Here is a 23,399-nt window from a genome sequence, read left to right as displayed (position 1 = left end):
GAGCCCAGGGAGGGGCTCAGTTTCACAGCAGGGAGCCTACCAGCAGTGGAATTGACATTCTTGTCAGTTTCATGGCTAGTATTATGTCACATTTCCTCTCCAGCTGGGACTGTCAGCCCAGCGCTGGGCAAGGAAATTCAAAATAATTGGCTACAGTGGGTCAGTGTGGTGGGGTCAAATGCACAGTGGATCTGTGTGGTGAAGCACGCCTGGAGGCTGGGACACCCTCCCACCCCAGGGAGATCATGCCCCACAGGCTGAGAGCAGCAGGCACCATGTGTTTGGAGCCTCCATGCCCTCCGGGTAGACTCCCTGCTGCATATTAGCAGGGTTACACCTGGTATTTAAGTCCATTAATGGCTATTAGCCAGGATGGGTGAGGACTGGTGTCCCTAGCCTCTGTTTGTCAGAGGGTGGAGATGGATGGCAGGAGAGAGATCACTTGATCATTACCTGTTAGGTTTACTCCCTCTGGGGCACCTGGCATTGGCCACTGTCGGTAGACAGGATACTGGGCTAGATGGACCTTTGGTCTGACCCAGTACGGCCATTCTTATGTTCTTATGGATTCAAGAGAAGAGGGTGTTGTGTCCTTGATGGGGTCACATCTAGACACATTTCACACCCAAGTGCTGGTTCCTCAGCGGTTTATCTAGCTATTTACAATGATTTTTCTCTCCGAAAGAGCCTTCTCCTGCCCCAGAGGGGGCTGCATGTCAGTGCTGGGTGTAGTGACCTATACAGCCACCTGGGTTAGCTGAATGGAAGGGGAAGGGGGCCCATTGACTCATTTGGAGACAACTGCGCACTTTAGGGCAGGGCAGCTGCATCATTTGAGGCTGAACAGGGGCTGCGTGGTGCCTTTGTACAGTGGGGCAGGTGAGCGAACAGCAGCGGGGTTACTAGAGGTTTGGAAGGTTCTTTAGCATTTCCCATTTGGATATCCGAAATGGCTTCCATCCAATCAGCAGCCAGAGCTCCCGCCCCAAGCACAGTCCTATCAGGCACATCAGCGCCACCATTAGATGTTTCCAGTTCAAGCACTGAGCCAGCCTGACCCGACTTAGCTTGCCAGAGTTGACAGGCTCACAACACACACTGGCGTGACTACAGGCACTCTTAGTAGCCAGACAGCCATTAACAAGCAGCCCTCCTGACCCCTTGGAGGTCTATGGGAGAAAGGGGAGAGGCCTCGATTCCAGCTTGCCAGATGCTCGCTGGCTGCAGCGAAGTCCTCCAGGTTTGCAGGCACCGCCGGCCCGGGTGCTCACGCCAGCATTCAGAGCTACATTGGGCTGCTGGCTAAGTCCCTTGCTCCATCTCTGGATTCCCTGCAGCCTTTGCTGTAACTACAGGGACGTCTGCTCATTCCCCTTATTCCTACATCCTGAATCCGCTCCCAGTGTTTCCTGTCAGTTGTGCTATCAATCCACTGTCAGCAGCCAGGAATCGTCCACCAGGCTCCAAACCGCAGTCCAGTTGCACTAGTCCCACATCCTGCTAGGTGGGACACCCTGACCTCTCTTGCATCCTGATAACCTGCCCGCACTGTGTAGCTGTGGCCAGGAAAGGCCAGCCCTGAGCTCTGAGGTGATGGCAAATCTCTGTCCCCAGAGGCACATTTCCATCCAGACGGTGCCTAATGACACTGGATGTTGGGGAGTTTTTAATGTAGCCAACTGACCTCCCTGGTAGCATTTTCATTGCTTCCTGAATTCTTTGTGAAGCTGTGGTAGGTGAGGGGAATGGACACTGCTGAGGTCTGTCCACATGCCAGAGCTGTAGAATGAGCCAGGTACATTATTAATAATAATTAATAATCATTGATTAATTCCTATGGAATCTTCCACCTCAGGATCTCAAAGCACTTTATCTACTGCTGCCTCACATCCCTCTTGGGGGGTACAATACAGGTCATGTGGCAATCATTTCAATCAGCACTGGAATGCAGCCACCTCTGAGGTGGAGCACAGCAGCTGATTTACAGCTCACAGCAGGGCTGCGTATCACTTCAGGACAGGAAGTGAAGAATACGGTGTCTAAGTGAAAACGCAGAGGGTGATCTAGGGAGGCATGTTACAATCACCCACATTAGAATTTGTCCAAGACACCAGGTTCGTGTAAGAATTGCCACCGGGTCTGTAACGAACACAAGAGACCAGGGTGGTGGTTTCACCTCTTGTCAGAAAGAGGCACCTCCAGTAGTGCTCCATGTTAGTCTGTGGGTCTAACCCAGACCGTATCTATTTTGACTGCAGTGGGCGTGGGGCTGCCCAAACCCAGTGGAAGAGAGGGTCCCTCGAAGCAGAGTTTCTATCAGATAGGTGCAAGAGGTGCCTAGGCTTTGAGCCTGCTGGCTGCCCAGAGTCAGGCCTCCCCCTGGGGGAACAGAGCAACTGTTACATTGGGGGAGCTCCTGCTCTCCTGCGGGGCGGTCACAGTCAGGGATTGTTTTGAGGACAGAACCTCGAGGGGCAGCAAGGGCACCTCTGCGGAGGGATTGGGGCTTGTCCCACACGCACAAGTCTCCTGCTTAGAAGCAGGCAGCTGCTGACCGATTGCACAACACTGGCTTCAGTAGGACAGACGCAAGGTGTGCCAGCCCCAGATGGAATCGCGAGCAGTGCACGGAGTCTGCTTACAGCACTTTGTTTATGGATCATTCACCCGCCGCTGAAATGCAGGCACCTCTGGGCTGAGCGTGGCAGCACATTCTCTACCAGCAAAGGCTACACAGGGTGTGTAGGAGAGAAAGTGAAGAACCCCGTATGCAGCTGACACTGCCAGGGGAGACTTTTCCCACGAACCAGGATGAATGACTCTAGTGAACAGTGCTCTGGGATGCCAAATGAGCACAAGTGGACAGCACCTAGGGCAGTGGTCCCCAACCTTTTTCATCTGGCGGGCGCCAGACGACAAGCCACGGACCGTGGCAGCGGACGAGCATCCGCCGAAATGCCGCCAACAAGCGGCATCATCCAGAGGCGTCGCCTCCAAAATGCCGCCGAAATTCGGCAGCATTTTGGCAGATGCTCGTCCACCAGCCAGTACGTGGGCGCACTTAGATGCCTCGGCGGGCGCCATGGCACCCACGGGCACCGCGTTGGGGACCCCTGACCTACGGTATATGCCTCATCTGAAAAAAGACACACACACACCCCAGTAGCACAGCGCCCCCTAGCATTACACTGAGGTATCAATACACTACTGACTCAGAGAAGAGAGCACCCCATACTAAATCATCCACACCAATCTTTGTACCACAGCACCCCCTAGCATTGTGCTGGGGCAGTGGGGCCTGTACTGACTAAGAGGGGAGAGTGACCCCTACTGAGTCATAAATATAGCTTCCTGCGATGCCTGGGCTTTCTCTGGGTGGGGTAAGGGGAGTCGTCCGGGAATCCTTTGTTTCCTTGGTTTTTATTTCAGTCCCTTGGAGGCAGCCTTCCCACATTGCTTGTAGCTACTTCTCTTGACTCCCAGCTGCACAGAGGGTCCTGGAGAAAGAATTTGCTCCTTCGGCACAGAAGAAGTTGTCGCACCGGCTCGCCATGTTATAGTTACAAAAGCCTATCTAGAGAGTTCCTAAGAGATTTGTGTTTAAAAGGCGTTATGTCTATTGAAGAGCAAATCCTGTCGTTGCCTTAGTTCGTTTGTATGACAGTGAATACTGCGTTTCCGTACTCACTAAAGACCATTTCCCCATGAACTGGAATGTGAACCCTGCCATCCTGGCCAAATTCCAAATTGTCTCATTCCATTCTGCTTCCTACATCCTCCCTGCCATTTGGGTGCAGGATTCTCTTTCACTTCCTGCCCTGAAATGCTGGATGGCATCGATTCATGTTCTTAAACAGCTGTCATGTTCCACCCCAGAGCTGGCTGCATTTCAGTGATGGGGGAAGTGCTTTGAGATTCCCTCTCGGCTGCCATCATCCTGGCATTTGTTGCTTTGAGATTAGACTTGCAATGCGTTGTTCTAAGCTGGGCACTGCACCAGCTTGTGTGTGAAGTGATGCATTTTGCAGCAAGCAAGTGACGCATTGTTCTGGGTTCTATTGGGTTGGATCATTCAGGCCCTAGCTGGCTGGGGAGCTGCCTCCCGGAGCAATCAGACCCGCTATCCTCAGTGCCACACAAACAAACAATCACATCACTCTCGTCCGTGTCCCTGCTAGCCAGTAAATGGGCTCCGGCGATGCCGGTCAGTAGTGACTGATGGCTGCTCATTTAACAGTGTCGCGCAGCCAGCAGGAAGGACACCTTGATCCCGATTGTAACTCTCCCATTGTTTAACGGGAACACCCCAGAGGGCACCCAGCAGCCCAAGACGGAGCCATCTTTGCTTGCCTGCTGGTGAACCTCGGTTCATTGCAGCCACACAGAGCTGTGTGCTGCTGCTGCAGATAATGACCCGCTCAGGTATCCTGTCACAGCCCCGTCACGCCCAGGCTGCGCACTGAGTCTGACAAATCATTTCAGCCAACACCTAGGGGCCGTCCGCAGCGCGCAGAGCCGAGAAAGAGCAGCACGCCTGCATCAGCAGGTTGCTTCGCCAGCAGGTGGCCCATCCGTGCACACAGAACAAGTGCTGGTGCCGCGTCTCCACTGAGACACGGTCAGATGGGGACTGAGAGGGGGAATTCATCCTGGGAGATGCTGTGTGGCGGGCAAGCTTCAGGGCAGTGTTTCTTCCGGATGTCTCTGCAAAGAATTACCCCAGCCTGGTGCCATGGGAGCCTGGGTACAAGGGTCTGGCCCTGACGTCCCCAGTAAGCTCCCAGTGCAGCCCTCACTTGGCAAAGTTTGCCAATGGCTGCTGGTTTGTGTAGCGCCCGTCCTGTCAGGTACTGGGCATGGCACCACTACCAGCAGGCAGCCCACAGTGGGTCAGAAGCTGCGGCTGAATCTATAGGTTACTGGGTATTAATGTAAAGGTCCAAAGAAGAATGACACCAAACAACTCCTCTTGCCATGCAGGGTCCTGGAGTGAATTTACCCTTGAGGCAAACTGGTCTCATACTCCCAGCCCAGCATTTTCATTGATACATTGCACCTTCCTTTCCAGGGATGAACCCCCTGCTGAGAGCTGGTCAGTGTCATTTGACAAATGGGGAAACTGAGGCAACAACCAGCCAGGACCTGAGCCTGCAGGCTCTTTGCAGGGGGAGCATTTCTCCCCTCCAGTGGGAATTCAGCCCGGGGCAAAGGCAGGATTGGGCTCTAAGTAACCTGCTCACGCTGTGGCAGATCCCAGGCTAGAACTCAGGTCTCCTGGCTCCCAGTTGTGCCTTAAGCACAAGTTAATTCTTCCTCCTTTCGTTCACTGGAGTCTGACTCCTGGCTGTAAAGGATTCACCTGGATGGACTCCCAGCAAACAATGTCTCTCCAGTGCCAGGTTTGCAGAGTGCCCACTTACCCTGCCAATTCCCTTTGGAGCAGCCGCTCAGGGAGGAGAATGTAGGTTGGGAGCAGACAGCAGAAGGCTTCTGTGACACTGTTTTTCTGACCAGCCTTCTCCCCCAGCAGGGTTAGCCAGTAAATCCTAAATCTGTTTGCAGGACCAGTGTCTGACTGTCCATAAAACCCCACAGCTTGTCTCTCAGGGGGAAAAGAGTAGCTTAAAAAGAAGATCATTATTAATGGCTTAACCAGGAGATCTTCAGTGATCTAAATCTCAAAGAACCCTACAAAAAATGGAAACTCAGTCAAATTTACAGAGGATGTATGTAAACAAATACCACAAGTCTGTAGCGACAAAATTAGAAAGGCCAAGGCACAAAACAAGATCAAACTAGCTAGGGACATAAAGGGTAACAAGAAAACATTCTACAAATACATTAGAAGCAAGAGGAAGACCAAGGACAGAGTAGGCCCGTTACTCAATGTGGGGGGAAAGACAATAACAGAAAATGTGGAAATGGCAGAGGTGCTTAATGACTTCTTTGTTTTGGTTTCACCAAGAAGGTTGGTGGCGATTGGACCTCTAACATCGTGAATGCCAGTGAAAATGAGGTAGGATCAGAGTCTAAAATAGGGAAAGAACAAGTCAAAAATTTCTTAGACAAGTTAGATGTCTTCAAATCACCAGGACCTGATGAAATACATCCTAGAAGACTCAAGGAGCTGACTGAGGAGATATCTGAGCCATTAGCTATTATCTTTGAAAAGTCATGGAAGATGGGAGAGATTCCAGAAGACTGGAAGAGGGCAAATCTAGTGCCCATCTATAAAAAGGGAAATAAGGACAACTCGGGAAATTACAGACCAGTCATCTTAACTTCAATACCCGGAAAGATAATGGAGCAAATAATTAAGAAATCAATTTGCAAATACCTAGAAGATAATGAGGTGATAAGTAACAGTCACCATGGATTTGTTAAGAACAAATCGTGTCAAACCAACCTGATAGCTTTCTGTGACAGGGTAACAAGCGTTGTGGATGGGGGGAAGCAGTAGACGTGGTGTATCTTGACTTTAGTAAGGCTTTTGTTACTGTCTCACATAACCTTTTCATAAACAAACTAGGGAAATACAACCTAGATGGAGCTACTATAAGGTGGGTGCAAAGCTGGTTGGAAAATCATTCCCGGAGAGTAGTTATCAGTGGTTCACAGTCATGCTGGAAGGGCATAATGAGTGGGGTCCCACAGGGATCGGTTCTGGATCCGGTTCTTTTCAATATCTTTAGCAGTGATTTAGATAATGGCATAGAGAGTACACTTATAAAGTTTGTGGATGATCCCAAGCTGGGTGGCGTTGCAAGTGCTTTGGAGAATAGGATAAAAATTCAAAATGATCTGGATAAACTGGAGAAATGGTCTGAAGTAAATAGGATGAATTCAATAAGGACAAATGCAAAGTACTCCACTTAGGAAGGAACAATCAGTTGCACACATACAAAATGGGAAATGACTGCCTAGGATGGAGTACTGTGGAAAGGGATCTGGGGTCATAGTGGATCACAAGCTAAATATGAGTCAACAGTGTAACGCTTTTGCAAAAAAACCAAATATCATCCTGGGCTGCATTAGCAGGAGTGTTGTAAGCAAGACACGAGAAGTAAATCTTCTGCTCTACTCCGCGCTGATTAGGCCTCAACTGGAGTATTGTGTCCAGTTCTGGGCGCCACATTTCAGGAAAGATGTGGACAAATTGGAGAAAGTCCAGAGAAGAGCAACAAAAATGATTAGAAGTCTAGAAAACATGACCTATGAGGGAAGATTGAAAAAATTGGGTTTGTTTAGTCTGGAGAAGAGAAGACTGAGAGGGGACATGATAACAGTTTTCAAGTACATAAAAGGTTGTTACAAGGAGGAGGGAGAAAAATTGTTCTCCTTAATCTCTGAGGATAGGACAAGAACCAATGGGCTTAAATTGCAGCAAGGGCGGTTTAGGTTGGACATTAGGAAAATCTTCCTGTCAGGGTGGTTAAACACTGGAATCAATTGCCTAGGGAGGTTGTGGAATCTCCATCACTGGAGATTTTTAAGAGCAAGTTGGACAAACACCTGTCAGGGATGGTCTAGATCGGGGTGGGCGAACTTTTTGGCCTGAGGGCCACATCGGGTTTCTAAAATTGTATGGAGGGCCGGTTAGGGGAGGCTGTGCCTCCCCAAACAGCCAGGCGTGGCCCGGCCCCCACCCGCTATCTGACCCTCCCTGCTTCTCGCCCCCTGATGGCCCCCCCGGGACTCCTACCCCATCCACCACCCCCTGTCCCCTGACTGCCCCCCGCCACCCCATCCAACCCCCCCTCTCCTTCCTGACTGCACCCCCGGGACCCCTGCCCCCATTCAACCACCCCTGTTCCCCGCCTTCTGACTGCCCCGACCCCTATCCACACCCCCGCTCCCTGACCACCACCCCGAACTCCTCTGCCCTCTATCCAACCCCCCCCCTCCCTTCCCCCTTACCGCGCTGCCTGGAGCACCGATGGCTGGCGGCACGACAGCCGTGCCGCCCAGAGCACCGAGTCAGGCCACGGCTCTGCAGCTGCGCTGCCCGGCTGCCCAGAGCATTGCGCCCGACGGTGCAGTGAGCTGAGGCTGCGGGGGAGGGGGAACAGCAGGGGAGGGGCCGAGGGCGAGCCTCCGTGGCCAGGAGCTCAGGGGCCGGGCAGGAGGGTCCCGCGGCCGGATGTGGCCCACGGACCATAGTTTGCCCACCTCTGGTCTAGATAATACTTAGTCCTGCCTTGAGTGTAGGGGACTGGACTAGATGACCTCTCGAGGTCTCTTCTAGTTCTTCTTCGAGTGCTTGCTCATATCCATTCCAGTCAGGTGTGCGCGCGCCGCGTGCACGATCGTCGGAAAACTTTTACCCTAGCAACACCCGGTGGGTCGGCTGTGGAGCCCCCTGGAGTGGCGCCCTCATGGCGCTGGATATATACCGCAGCCGACCCAGCGCCCCCTCAGTTCCTTCTTACCGCCCCTGACGGTCGTTGGAACTGTGGAGCACAGCATAGCTGGTCTCCACACTCCCTAGCTTCTAGCTCTCATTTCTGTAGATAGTTGTGTATAGTAGTTAAAGTTCTTTAGATAGTTGTTTATTTAGTTTTGTAGTTGTTGTAAATTGTTAGCGGGGGTTAAGGGGGTTGTTCTCCCCCCTTTTCCCCCCGGAGCATACCGGGCTCATGCCCAAGGCTCCTGGCTTTAAGCCGTGCGCGTCCTGCGCGAAGCCGATGCCAACAAGCGACCCGCACGCCTCCTGCTTGAAGTGCCTCGGGGAAGCCCATCAAGCAGATAAGTGCCCAATCTGCAAGGCCTTCAAGCCTCGAACAAGGAAGGAGCGGGACTTTCGGCTTCGGCAGCTCCTAATGGAGGCGGCGCTCAGCCCGGATCCTCCCTCGGCGCGCCCAGCCCCGGCACCGAGCGCGTCGGTGCGCAGCGCCCCAGCGGCCCCGACCGGCGCCGCGGACAAGTCCTCTCGGCACCGGCAGACTTCGGCACCGCGCCCACCTCAGGGGACTCGGCGCCGATCTCTATCTCCGGGCCATAAGAAGGCCCGCAAGGCACAGGACATTGCTGCCCTGAAGACGCCGGCTCCCCCGGTGCCGGGGGTAGAGCCGCGTCCGCCTTTGGACCGCCAAAAGCAGGCGGCCACACCGTCGACTCCGGCACCGAGGCCGTTGAGTCCGGTGCGGACTGTTTCACCACCTAGGCTGGTGGTGGAACCTTGTCTCCCCTCGACTCCGGAGACGTTTAATACCGCGAGGGACCTGATCGCCCTCACGGAGCCGGCACCGTCGCAGCTCCCAGCACCGGTGGCTCCGCGCATTGTGCAGTCGAGAGGCAAGCCTGCACTGGTGCGCCCACCGTCTCCAACCGTAGACTCTCGGCACTGCTCCAGGTCTCGGAGCAGGTCCCGACGCCGCTCGGAGTCCCGGCGCCGACTATCACCTCGGCGCCGGTCGTACTCGCGGTCGAGATCCTCTTCGCGACGCCGCTCTACATCTCGGCACCGTCGCGACCGCCGGCGCCGATCGGACTCGAGGCGCACCTCCCGGTACCGGTATGAGCGCCGATCGAGGGACCGCTCCCGGCACTGGGTGTCGTCGCAATCGTCGTCCCGCTCCAGATCCGGATCGCGGCACCGGCGTGGCTACCGGCACCGATCCCGATCCCGGCACCAATCTCCGGCACGCTGGGACAGATCGCCCTACGACCGGCACCGACCGGCACCGCACCAGCCGGGGACGGATGCATCGCACTCGGCACCGCCATGGCCGTCAAGATCCGCGTCCCACTCCTCTGAAGGGGCCTCTAGATCGGCCTACCCTCCACAGGGGCAGGCGGCTTCAGCGGACTTCGGCCACTCGCAGGACATGGCAGAGGACCCTACGCAGGGACCTGCTCACTGGTCCTTTTGGACCCCATGGGCCTACCACCAAGCCCAAGGGGCTCCACCGTCTGCCTCCCGCTCGGCCCGCTCCAAGCCCAGAGCCCCGGAGGCCACCATCTCCCGCCCCCCCCCAGGGGGCATGGAGGCTCCAGCGCCCACGCCGGCGCAGGCCATGGACCCGGGGACGGGCGAGGCCCAGCTCCAAGAGCACCTGGAGCAAGACTTGCCTTTGGACCCCTTGCCACCGGGGGTATCCTCCTCCTCCTCCCCTGATGAGGCGGTAGCGGGGACATCCGCCATGGGCCCGCCCCCTATAGACCTTCGGGCCCATCAGGACCTGTTGCGCCGGGTGGCGCGCAATATGGACCTCCAGATGGAGGAGATCGTGGAGGTTCACGACCCGATCGTGAACATCCTTTCAGCGGACGCCCCATCCAGAGTGGCGTTACCGCTGATTCGCTCCATACAAACTAATGCCACCTCGATCTGGCAAACCCCGGCCTCTATCCCGCCCACGGCCAGGGGCGTGGAGAGGAAGTACTTTGTACCCTCCAAGGACCACGAGTACTTGTACACTCATCCCCAACCGTGCTCACTGGTGGTCTCATCAGTGAATGCACGGGAGCGCCATGGCCAGCAGGCGGCAGCGCCAAAATCGAAGGACGCTAAGCGCTTCGATTTGTTCGGGCGCAAGGTCTATTCGGCGGGGGGGCTTCAGCTTAGGGCAGCCAACCAACAGGCGCTCTTAAGCCGATACAGTTTTAACACCTGGTCCTCAATGGAGAAGTTTAAGGAACTGGTTCCCCAGGAATCTAGGGAAGAGTTCGGGACTTTGGTAGAGGAGGGTAAGCGGGTGGCACGCACCTCCCTACAGACCTCCCTGGATATAGCCGACTCGGCCGCTAGGACCCTGGCGTCGGGTATAGCTATGAGGCGAACCTCCTGGCTCCAGGTGTCAGGCTTGCCACCTGAACTGCAGCAGACCCTCCAGGACTTGCCCTTTGAGGGTCAGGGCCTGTTTTCGGAAAAGACGGACTCGAGGCTCCAAAACCTCAAGGACTCTCGAACAATGATGTGCTCCCTGGGGATGCATGTCCCAGGGCCACAGCGCAGACCCTTCAGGCCCCAGCCTCAGAGGTTCTACCCTCCCCCGCCTCGCCCGAGACAGGACTTTGCCAGGAGGCGGGGTCGAGGCGGTAGGCGACGGTCGACCGGCCCTCAACCCGGTCAGAACCAGGGCCAGCCTAGGCCACCTTCAGGGCCTAGGCAAGCCTTTTGAAGGTGCGGTCGAGGACGGCACCAGAACCAGCACCCAGGATTCAACTCCCCCCTTCCGGGATCGCCTCTCCCGTTTCCACCGTGCTTGGTCCCTTATAACATCGGACCGTTGGGTCCTTTGCACGGTGGAGAGGGGATACGCCCTCCAGTTTTCCTCGCCCCCCCCTCCCACTCCCCCTCCCCGTCCCTCTTCAGGGACCCTTCTCACGAGCAACTCCTTACACAGGAGGTTTTCGGGCTCCTCTCTATGGGAGCCATAGAGGAGGTTCCGCCAGAGTTAAGGGGCAGGGGGTTTTATTCCCGCTACTTCCTGATCCCCAAGTCGAAAGGGGGTCTACGGCCCATCTTAGACTTGCGCGGACTCAACAAATTCATAGTAAAGTTGAAGTTCCGCATGGTATCATTGGGGACCATTATTCCTTCACTGGATCCTGGAGACTGGTTCGCCGCCCTCGACATGAAGGACGCTTATTTCCATATAGCAATTTATCCGCCTCACAGGCGCTTCCTGCGGTTTGTGGTAAACAAGGTGCACTACCAATTCGCAGTCCTTCCCTTCGGCTTGTCCTCGGCTCCCAGAGTTTTCACAAAGTGTCTGGCAGTCGTCGCGGCATACCTTCGCCGACAAGGGGTACAGCTGTTCCCGTATTTGGACGACTGGCTGGTGCGCGGCCGCACCAGAGACCAAGTTCAAGCTCACGTCCACATGGTGACACAGACTTTCCACGATCTGGGCATTCTACTCAACAGAGAGAAGTCCACTCTGGTGCCAACACAGAGAATAGAGTTCATTGGAGCGATCCTGGACTCCAGAAGTGCACGAGCCATTCTGCCAGAAGGCCGGTTTCAGACCATCGCACGCGTCATTCACGGACTGCGGGCATCTCCGTTCACCATCATAAGGACATGCCTTGCCCTGTTGGGTCACATGGCCTCGTGCACCTACGTAACCAGGCACGCCAGACTACGGCTTCGCCCACTACAGGCTTGGGTGTCATCAGTGTACCATCCTCACCGGGACGACCTGAACATGCTGGTCACGGTCCCGTCCTCGGTCTTGACCTCTCTCACCAGGTGGTTGGATCGCGCGGTGGTCTGTGCAGGAGTGCCTTTTCACGCCCCACAACCCTCCCTCCACCTAGTCACGGACGCTTCATCTCTAGGATGGGGCGCTCACCTCGGGGAGCGTCATACTCAGGGCCTGTGGTCCGCATCCGAACTAGCCCTACACATCAACGTCCGGGAACTGATGGCGGTGCGCCTAGCCTGCCAGGCATTCCTCAACTTCCTACAGGGCCGTTGCGTGCTGGTCCTCACCGACAACACCACGGCCATGTTTTACATCAACAAGCAAGGCGGAGCCCACTCATCACTCCTATGCCAAGAGGCCATTCGCCTATGGGACTTCTGCATCGCCCACTCGATCCATCTCACCGCATCATTCCTGCCTGGAGTCCAGAATACGCTGGCGGACCGTCTCAGCAGGTCCTTCCAGACGCACGAGTGGTCAATTCGCCCGGACATCATCTATTCCGTCTTCCGGAGGTGGGGATTTCCCCAGGTCGACCTGTTCGCATCCCGGGCCAACAGGAAGTGCCACGCATTCTGCTCCCTTTACGGCCGAGCTCCAGGCTCTCTGTCGGACGCCTTCCTTCTAACGTGGAAGAGCCACCTGTTCTACGCCTTTCCCCCATTTCCGCTTGTCCACAGGGTACTGCTCAAGATCCGCACCGACCATGCACGAGTAATTCTAGTTGCTCCCGCTTGGCCGAGGCAGCACTGGTACACCACACTGTTGGAGCTGTCGGTTCAAGCGCCGATCACGCTCCCCTTGAGTCCGGATCTCATCTCCCAGGACCACGGCCGTCTGTGTCACCCCGACCTACAATCGCTTCACCTCACAGCGTGGATGCTCCATGGCTGAACCAGACAGAGCGGCAATGTTCGCAGTCCGTCCAGCAGATCCTGCTGGGAAGTAGAAAGCCCTCTACACGGTCCACTTACTTAGCCAAGTGGAAGCGGTTCTCCTGTTGGTGTGAGCAACGAGCTACGTCCCCCTTGCAGGCACCTATCCCTCTCATACTGGAATATCTCCTGTCCCTAAGACAGCAGGGCTTGGCGATATCTTCAATCAGGGTTCACCTCGCCGCTATTTCGGCATTCCACCCAGGAGAACTCCCGTCCTCGGTCTTCTCTAACCCGATGGTCGTTAGATTCCTCAAGGGCTTAGACCGGCTGTACCCACAAATACGCCAGCCGGTTCCAACGTGGGACCTCAACCTCGTTCTCTCCAGGCTTACAGGGCCCCCGTTTGAACCATTAGCGACCTGTTCGCTCCTGTACTTATCCTGGAAGACGGCCTTCCTCGTAGCCATCACCTCAGCACGGCGTGTTTCTGAACTCAGAGCGCTGACGTCCGAGCCCCCATACACGGTGTTCCACAAGGACAAGGTGCAGCTTCGCCCCCACCCTGCCTTTCTTCCGAAGGTGGTTTCACCCTTCCACGTAAACCAGGATATCTTTCTCCCGGTCTTCCATCCAAAGCCTCACGCTACTCGTCAAGACCAGCGTTTGCATTCTTTGGACGTTCGCAGGGCCCTGGCTTTCTACATTGACCGGACAAAGCCATTTAGGAAGTCGACGCAGCTCTTCGTCGCGGTGGCCGACCGGATGAAAGGCTCACCGGTCTCTTCACAGTGCCTGTCCTCTTGGATCACGTCCTGCATTCGTGCTTGCTACGACCTGGCCGGTGTCCCGACGCCACGCCTCACCGCCCACTCCACGAGGGCCCAGGCCTCCTCGACTGCCTTCCTGGCTCAAGTCCCGATCCAGGACATTTGTAGAGCTGCAGTGTGGTCTTCGGTACACAGGTTCGCTGCTCACTATGCGCTGGTGCAACAATCCAGAGACGATGCTGCTTTCGGGTCAGCGGTTCTGCACACAGCAATATCTCACTCCGACCCCGCCACCTAGGTGGGGCTTGGGAGTCACCTGACTGGAATGGATATGAGCAAGCACTCGAAGAAGAAAAGACGGTTACTCACCGTTGTAACTGTTGTTCTTCGAGATGTGTTGCTCATATCCATTCCAAACCCGCCCCCCTTCCCCTCTGTCGGAGTAGCCGGCAAGAAGGAACTGAGGGGGCGCTGGGTCGGCTGCGGTATATATCCAGCGCCATGAGGGCGCCACTCCAGGGGGCTCCACAGCCGACCCACCGGGTGTTGCTAGGGTAAAAGTTTTCCGACGATCGTGCACGCGGCGCGCGCACACCTGACTGGAATGGATATGAGCAACACATCTCGAAGAACAACAGTTACAACGGTGAGTAACCGTCTTTTCTATGATTCTATGATTGATCAGCTCCTTGTCCCATGGCAGGAGAACGCCATGTTACTGACCCTGTTTGAGCATCTCTCTCACTGGCCAAAGGCCTGTTCTGCCAAATACTGCTTACCAATGCACTTCCTTGGCGTCTCCCATGCCAGCCCCGGCCCGGCCCAGCGGTGAGTGGAGTTGGCTGAAAGGCAGTGGAGATTATTCACAGCCCTTTAAGCAAAATATAAACTGGATTTCCATTCGCCATCTTTTCTCATTTGCTTTTGTGCGAGCAGGTTTTGGGTTCGTGTGGATTTGGGGCCCCGCCCCTGGCTGATCCTCGTTCTGCGATGACGTAGCAGACTCCCTCACAGTACAGCTGCCCCTCGCTGTGGTGCCCGCGTAGGAGGATGAATCTGTGCTGCTGGTGCCCCGGTTAGGGCTGGCCCCTGCCATCTGTATGGGGTCGAGTCATGGGTTTTTTGCACTGCTGCCTCTTTTGTTCATGGCATGACTCCTGACCAGTCCAGAGCCCTGACACAGAGGCTCTACCTGTCTCCTTCCCCTGTGTCTCCCATATTCTCTGGCTGTCGTTCAGCTTCCACTTGGCCTGAGGCTGTGTGACCCAGTTCCAGGGCTTTGTGCATCGATACGCACCGCCGACAAAATCCACCTGGTTGGGCCAGTGCCCGTCTGTGGCCGGTGCTTTGCTGCTCCCTGTGCTGCTGCGGTTCCTCCGGAAACCTGCCGTGGCTGTAATTGCTGCGCTCTGAGTAGATGAAGCTGTTCTGCATTGTTAGCTCTGCAATGGGCTGGTTGCAGGAAATTGATCAGCGAGTGTGCTGGGAAACCATCTCCTCTCTCTAACGTGGGTGGGTGCAGATGCACGACTAAGGGTCTGGGTCTGTGAGCTGAAGAGGGGCTGGTGCTATCAAACCAAGTGTATGCTTTATAGAAACCGTGGGCTTGCCAGAGCCAAACAGGAATAGAAATGGGCCTGGGGGAGAGGTGTTAAATATCACTGGGAACGGAGTGGTGGATTTAAACCTCTCACCTGCAGTGCTGGGAAACACAAATATAATCAGCCCATTGGTTCTGCTCCTCCCCACTAGTGAGTGCTCCATATAAAAGGATAAGAGCCTACTACTGTGACCTGTTAATGGACGTGCTCCTTTAGCTCAAGTGGCAGAGGCTCCTGGAGTTAGCGCTGAAAGTCCTGGGTTCAGTTCTTGCTCATGACCCCTAATAGGGAGCCATCACACAAACCCAACAGCCTTGAAGGAGTGGGTGAGAAGCAGAAGCCCAGCTCCTCAGCTGGTGTCGATCAGGGGAGGTTCACTGACTCCTGCTGAGGATCTGGCCCCTAAAGGGAAGGTGACCCAGAGAAATGCAACAGAGTACACAAGCAGCATTGGGGCGAGCAGCCGGTTAGATTCCTGGAAGAGCTGTTTGCCATTCTCCCCCAGAACCCTTCTCCCCACTGGGCTACGGATGCGTGCTCTCTCCCAAGTGTGCAGCATCGATCGCTCTCTAAGCAGCGACGCTTCCTGCCAGTTGGTGCCCAGTGCAGGACTCTAAACCAAACCAAAACAGCACCGGTGGAAGCAGGCTCCCTTCAGCCTCCTGCCAGTCGCTTCATGCCTTGCCTTTGCGTTTACACTGAGGATGACTAGCGGCCGGCCGGCCCTCTGCACATTGGGGCGAGGTGCCTGTGAGCACTGGGGCTCGCTCACTAGCTGCCAATGGCTTCTTGGCTGAAATCCATTGGATAGAGCCAGTGCCCTCAGATGGCCATAACTCCAAGAACCTTTGTGCATTGATAAGCTGTCGTCCTCCTGGGGATCTGATAGAAACACCACAGTCCCTCCCTTGCCTCACCCCGTAACCAGGGGCCCATAGAAACACCACAGTCCCTCCCCCACCTCACCCTATAATCAGGGGCCCTAGAAATGCCAAATCTCCTCCCCCCCCCACCTCACCTGAACTCGGGGGCCCATAAGGAACAAATGGGTCAGATTTCAAGGCTGTATGTAGAAAGTTGAACGGTTGAAATCCCGAGGCAGGTTGGTGACTGTGATGGGAAGGTCGGTTGGAGATCAACATGGCCTGGGAGCGCCTGCCATGTGTCAAGATGCTGGCTCCATGGGGACATGGAAATGATGGCACTGTCATGCCGGGACAGGCCTCCACCTGGGATGAGGTGGGGGAGAAGCAGAGAGTGAAACTGACTAGGCTGCTGTCATTGTCCAAGGGGAGTGAGATGCAGGGGCGCAGCCGGCACTCCAGACTCTCTAAGAACCCCGGATACATCAAAGCTTGCCCGAGTCAGATTTGCTGGATCAGGGCTTCCAGTGCCTGGTGCACTCCCCCATGCACACTGCCCCACACTCCCACGTACCCTGCCCCATCCCTGCACACTCAGCTCTGCATCTCTCTTTTTTAACCTAACACGAGCTCTGCTACTTGTCTCCTCTCCGCAGCATCGTTGCTGAAGCTCTGGTACCGGGAGCTGGAGGAGCCGCTGATTCCCCACGAGTTCTACGAACAGTGCATCACCCACTACGAGAACCCAGAGGCAGCCATCGCAGTCATCCACTCCTTGCCCAGGATCAACAAAATGGTGCTCTGCTACCTCATCCGCTTCCTACAGGTAGGGCAGGGGGACGGGCTCCAGCCTGGGGGTCACCCACGGGTGTGTTGATCCTGCCCTCTGCCTTGTCACTCAACTCACTCCCAGCTTCGCTGCATTTATGGACGCTATTGCATTGACCCTTGTTGTGTTATGGGGGTTTGGTACTGCACCACTCAGCCACTGTAAAGAAGACAGATAAGTGCACTGACGTTGTTACTAGGGCTGGCAAGCAATTAAAAACATTAATCACAATTAATTGAGCGATTAACAAAATTAATTGCAATTAATCATGCAATTAATCGTGCTGTTAAACAATAATAGAATACTATTTATATAAATATTGTGGATGTTTTCCATATTTTCAAACATATTGATTTCAATTACAACACAGAATACTAAGTGTACAGTGCTCACTTTATATTTATTTTTTATTATAAGTATTTGCACTATAAAAAGAAAGAAATCGTATTTTTCAATTCACCTCATACAAGTACTGTAGTGCAATCTCTTTATCATGAAAGTTGAACTTACAAACATAGAATTATGTACAAAAAATAACTGCATTCAAAAATAAAACAATGTGAAACTGTAAAGTCTACAAATCCACTCAGTCCTACTTCTTGTTCAGCCAATCACTCAGACAAACAAGGTTGGTTACAATTTGCAGGAGATATTGCTGCCTGCTTCTTGTTTACAATGTCACCTGAAAGTGAGAACAGGCGATCTCATGGCATTGTTGTAGCCGGCGTTGCAAGATATTTACGTGCCAGATATGCTAAAGATTCATATGTCCCTTCATGCTTCAACCACCATTCCAGAGGACATGCTTCCATGCTGATGATGGGTTCTGCTCGATAACACTCCAAAGCAGTGCGGACCGACACATGTTCATTTTCATCATCTGAGTCAGATCCCACCAACAGAAGGTTGATTTTCTTTTTTGGTGGTTCGGGTTCCATAGTTTCCGCATCGGAGTGTTGCTCTTTTAAGACTTCTGAAAGCATGCGCCACACCTCGTCCCTCTCAGATTTTGGAAGGCACTTTCGATTCTTAAATCTTGGGTCGAGTGCTGTAGCTATCTTTAGAAATCTCACATTGGTACCTTCTTTGCATTTTGTCAAATCTGCAGTGAAAGTGTTCTTAAAATGAACAACATTTGCTGAGTCATCATCCGAGACTGCTATAACATGAAATATATGGCAGAATGCAGGTAAAACAGAGCCAGAGACATACAATTCTCCCCCAAGGAGTTCAGTCACTAATTTAATTAACACATTATTTTTTAATGAGTGTCATCAGCATGAAAGTATGTCCTCTGGAATGGTGGCCAAAGCATGAAGGGGCATACGAATGTTTAGCATATCTGGCATGTAAATACCTTGCAATGCCAGCTACAAAAGTGCCATGTGAATGTCTGTTCTCACTTTCAGGTGACTTTGTAAATAAGAAGCAGGCAGCGGTATCTCCTATAAATGAAAACAAACTTGTTTCTCTTAGCGATTAGCTGAACAAGAAGTAGGACTGAGTGGACTTGTAGGCTCTGAAGTTTTACATTGTTTTGTTTTTGAGTGCAGTTATGTAACAAAAAAAAATCTACATTTGTAAGTTGCACTTTCACGATAAAGAGATTGCACTACTGTACTTGTATGAGGTGAACTGAAAAATACTATTTCTTTTGTTTATCATTTTTACATTGCAAATATTTGTAATACAACTAATATAAAGTGAGCACTGGACACTTTGTATTCTGTGTTGTAATTGCAATCAATATATTTGAAAATGTAGAAAAACACCCAAAATATTTAATAAATTTCAATTGGTATTTTATTGTTTAACCATGCGATTAAAACTGCGATTAATCGCGATTAATTTTTTTAAGTTAATCGCGTGAGTGAACCGCGATTAATCGACAGCCCTAATTGTTACCCTTCCATGCTACCCCATGTGTACATCACATGACCGCAGTGACGCGCATTTCCTGTCCTTCCTGGCCCTGCACTGCACACAAAGCTACACACAGAGCCACAGCTAATAATAATAGCCACAGTTCAGGGCAACTACACCTGCATTCCCCATCCGTGGCCCACCAAGGGCATCCACTGTAGGCTCCAGGCTCCCCGTCGTCACCTCTCTTGGTGAAAGACCCGCATCTCACTCACTCCTGCCTGGGGTTTTAAGGCTACACAGCTCCCTGGGTTACATTGCAATGTCCCCAGCAAACCAGACCAGCTAAACAGTCCAGAGCCTGTGCCTTGCTTTCTTTCCAAAGGCTATGATCAGTGTGTTGTCTGCAGTTATAAGGTGTTGCCCATAGTTGAGTTATCTCACAACTCCTTCTAAGCAAGTACGTTTATTCTGAAGGTAAAAGCATTACAGAGACAATGTTTTAAAACAATCAAAGAACCTACACGCCAGAGATCACCCATTGGGGCCCTGTCAACACGCATCCTCCCCTCGAGGGAACTCCCTCCTGCTCGGACACAGCATTGCAGGGGACTTTGCATCACCTCCCCTCTGGAGGCCACTTTCTCAGCCATAATGTCCAGCCCCGGCCAGTCTCTTCTCTGGACTCTCTCACTGGGTCTCCACCCTCCGGCCAAGTGACAACACTTCAGTCCCCTTCCGGGGTTCAGCTCTAAGCCAAAGGTCCTTCACCACCACCACCCCAGGCTTTTCCCTGCTGGCCTTCTGCCCCCCTTCTGTCTCATTCCCTGGCCCTTGCAGGGCCTAGGTAAGGCTTTCTCCGCTATAGGGCCCCACCACAGGAGGTGACCCTGCTCCTGTAGCTCTGCCCTCTGGCCACAGCCAATCCCAATGAATGGACCTGCCTTCATGCCCTTCCCAGGGAGAGGGAGCTCCCCAGAGCTCCTCTCTCCTGGGTCTTTTCCCCTCAACCACCCTGCTCAGCTGCTTATACAACCCAGCTCCACCTCCTCTGGCCAGGTCATTAGTTAATCACCTCCCAGGTGCGGAGCATAACTAAGTAGGTTCTTTCCCTTGCTTTACAGGAAATGGGGTTAAGCCCATCGCAGGCCTAGTAGGGCGAGGCCTTCCAACCCTTCCCCAAGGATGGGGTCTCCCTTGGACAGAAGGTCCTGCCCACTCGCTGGAGCAGAAAGCAGGCCCTGAGTCAGTTTAAACTCAGGCTATTTATCCCAAAGGCCTTTCTTTGTCTGTTGGTGTCTGGAGAACCCAGTCTAGGGAGCCTCTCCAGGAGGGGTGGACCTCTCGAGGGGTCACAACCTGGCTGGCTTGCCTTGATCACCTCCTACTGGTTTTAGTTCCTGGAGGAGCTGTGGTCCTCCTCCCCCATGGAGTAGATGCTGGCAGACACCTGGGCGGGGCTAATAGCACAGAGGGTAATTTTGAGCTGGCCCCAGAGCTGTCTGAGGAGCTGGTGGTGAGGAGGCATTTCCCCGCACGCTGTAACCTCTCTCCCTTCCCCAGGTGTTCGTGCAGCCGGCTAACGTGGCGGTCACCAAGATGGACGTCAATAACCTGGCCATGGTGATGGCCCCCAACTGCCTGCGCTGCCAGTCCGACGACCCGCGAATCATCTTCGAGAACACCAGGAAGGAAATGTCCTTCATCCGGGTGCTGATCCAGCACCTGGACACCAGCTTCATGGAGGGGGTCCTATAGCGGCGAGCAGGGGGAGGAGCCAAAACCAAATCTGACGACGACCACAACCCACCCAACCCCCAGGTCAATCAGCCGACGAGTGCGAGCCAGACACCGCCAAGGGAAGGACAGGGCAGCCCTGGGCAGGGCCTCTCGTCCCCGTCACACCGTGTCCCCAGCGCCATGTCGACCTGGCCTAGTCCCGCCTCTCTCGCCCCAGCATCTCTCGTCATCCTTTGCCCTCTAGTGTCATACAGGAAGTGGTGGCGGGATCCCGCCAGTGCTACTGGCCAAGCGACAGCCGCCCTCCCCTGAACCAGACCTCTGGAGATGTCGCTGCCCATTCCCCCAGCCAAGCCGCCGTGGGGCAGCCTGCAGGTGAGGCTCGGGAGTCCTGCCCGGCGTCCTGGGCCTGCAGCCACTATGGGGATGTGGGATGCCGGGCCTTGCCCCCGTGCTCTCACAGACAGGCGTCCAGGAGAGCCACTCCCAGCACGCCACGTGCTTCCTAGGGGAGGGGGGTGTTTAAGATGGCAGCGTGGATGGAGGGGGAGATCAGAATAAGCCAGCGAGCATCACCAAGGCCTCCCAATGCTCCTGCCCTGGGGCCAGCGCTGGCTGGGAGGGTGGGTAGGACAGTCTCCAGGCAGGGACCGCAGAGTGGGTATTTGCAGCAGTCCCACCCAGCCTGGGAGCTAGGGGATATCTGGCGGGAACATTCATGTGGAATAAGGTATGGATCTGTCTGGTAGGATAAAACCCCTTGGTAGGAAGGGGTCTAAGCCCCATGCAGGCCCCATCAGCCCAGCCCCCCAGTGAGAAGAGGGACCCCTTTATGGCAGGAGGAGGGGGCCAAAACCAACTCCAAGTTCTCAGGGCAAAGCTTGTGGTCAGGCGTCTCCGTGACCCAGAGCCGTTTGCAGCCGGTGATGTCACTTCCCCTTCCTTTCCTCCTCTTCATCAGCTGCTTGTAAGCCCGGATCTGATGGCAGCGTCTGTTGAGAGGGGCTGGGAGGGCGGGCTGTCGACTGAGCAGTGATTGATTCTCAAACCCTGAGACCTACCAGCCCTTTCTAGACAGGATCTCTACGCCTTGAACGTAACCCCGCGCGGGGAGGCTCAGGGCAGGGCAGAAAGCTTTGACTCTGCAGCTGTTTTGTCCTGGTGTTCGATTCATGCTCCCGGGTGCTGCCTGGGCTCCCGTTCCAGAGCAGGACAGCCAGGAGGGGCCGGGCTTCATTTGCCATTTGGGCTGCAGCTGGCGCAGGGTTCGGCTACGTCTCAGCAAACCCACAACCCGAGCTAGAAGGGGATTGTCCCCGGCTTTTCCTGACTCCCCTCAGCAGTGAGCCATCTCCGCCTGCCCTAGAGAGGGCGACAGTGCTTAGCCCGAGCCGGCAGAGGGTGCGTGTCCCATCGGCTCCACCAGCAGACGATGGATTTAACCATCAGCCGGGGATAGAAGAATGACCATCCTGTGTATGGGTAGGGCGAGTTCACTTCCTGGGTATTTTGCCCATGTGGCCCATGCATCAGCAATAACTCCATCGCTGATTTCCAAGACAACATCTGCTCGGTTTCTCAACCCAGACAAGGCTGGCGCTGGCCGGTGCTGCGTGCAGCAGGTCAGGCCCCGGCTCGCTGGGCCCCAGCTCCGTCAGCTCAGCCCTGCGGAGGAGAGTTGTTTTGAGCAGGGCGCCATTGGAAGAGACGTGCTGTCGGGAGTGGGTGTGGAGAGTGCCAAGGAGCTGGTGTCACAGCAGCACCCGGCGTGCCAAACCCTTCCACTGTAGCAATCTCCCGCCTGGGCCGTGTCAGGGCTGGATTCTGCCGCATCGACCAGGGCAAGGAGGCTGCCATGCTGAACCATGGCAAAGAGCAAGGCCTTTAAAGCACTATTGGTGGAGGTGCTGGCTCCTGAAGGCAGAGAGAGACCGAGGGGTTCTCTCCTGCTGTCAGACAATGAAAGTTTGGGTCAAGCTTGTGAAAATCCCACCTGGCAACACGTTCTGGATGGCCCTTGGCATCAGCCCCAGCGAGGCGTCGTGGGCTTCGGGATCACCGGCTCAGAGGGCTCTGGGACCCAGGGCGGAGCTGAAGCCATCAGCAGTGCCAGTTTTCTCTCTTCCTTGCCCTCTGGAGGGTCTCCGAGACTGATGGCTGCCGTTGCTCTGTGGGAGCTGGGAGGCTGGTGGGAAATGGTTACAATCCAGCTAGTTCCCTCCCCTCGAGGGGCTCTCCTTGGGACAGTCAGGACCGATGCAGGCTGGACTCGGGTCTCTGAAAGTAGCCCTGGCGTCTCCGTCTCCCCATCTGACAGGGGCAAAATCCCTTCTTGTCGAGCCGCCTGGCGAGTCTGAAATGCCCACCTGAGCCCCAGCATCTCCACGCTCCGGTGCCTTCTGCAGTCGGCCCGTTGCCCAGCTGCCACCCCCAGGCCTGCGCTCGAGCAGGTATCCAGCTCTATCCGCCTTGACCTGAGGCCGGTTCCCTCCGAAGGGTCTGTTGGCCTTTAGGGTTCACATGTATTAAAATGGAGTCCAGCTCAGGACGCAATCAAACCAGGCCCTGAGCAGCCCGGTGGTGGCACTGGGCTGTGTCTCTGGCTCTGCAGTGTACCGTCCCATAGCCCTGTTTTTATAGAGCTCCCCAGTTTAACCCTGAGCTGCTGGCTCGTGCCCCCCACCCCCTGCGGGAGAGTTAACCTCT

At 54.7% G+C, this 23,399-nt stretch overlaps 1 protein-coding gene across 1 annotated transcript in view; it reads left to right on the top strand.

Moving 5' to 3' along the window:
- ARHGAP39 (Rho GTPase activating protein 39) overlaps window positions 1–20,711 on the top strand; it is a 287,928-nt gene extending 267,217 nt beyond the window's left edge. Inside the window, exons 11-12 of the mRNA XM_065400194.1 lie at window positions 16,918–17,087; window positions 20,517–20,711. Coding sequence (XP_065256266.1) covers window positions 16,918–17,087; window positions 20,517–20,711 — 365 coding nt within the window. The remainder of the gene's footprint in view (window positions 1–16,917; window positions 17,088–20,516) is intronic.
- Window positions 20,712–23,399: the final 2,688 nt, after the last annotated feature.

The sequence above is a fragment of the Emys orbicularis genome, chromosome 2 (assembly GCF_028017835.1).
Source record: "Emys orbicularis isolate rEmyOrb1 chromosome 2, rEmyOrb1.hap1, whole genome shotgun sequence".
NCBI lineage: Eukaryota > Metazoa > Chordata > Testudines > Emydidae > Emys > Emys orbicularis.
Note: the sequence above shows the minus strand (reverse complement) of the source record. Positions and strands in the feature narration are given on the sequence as shown.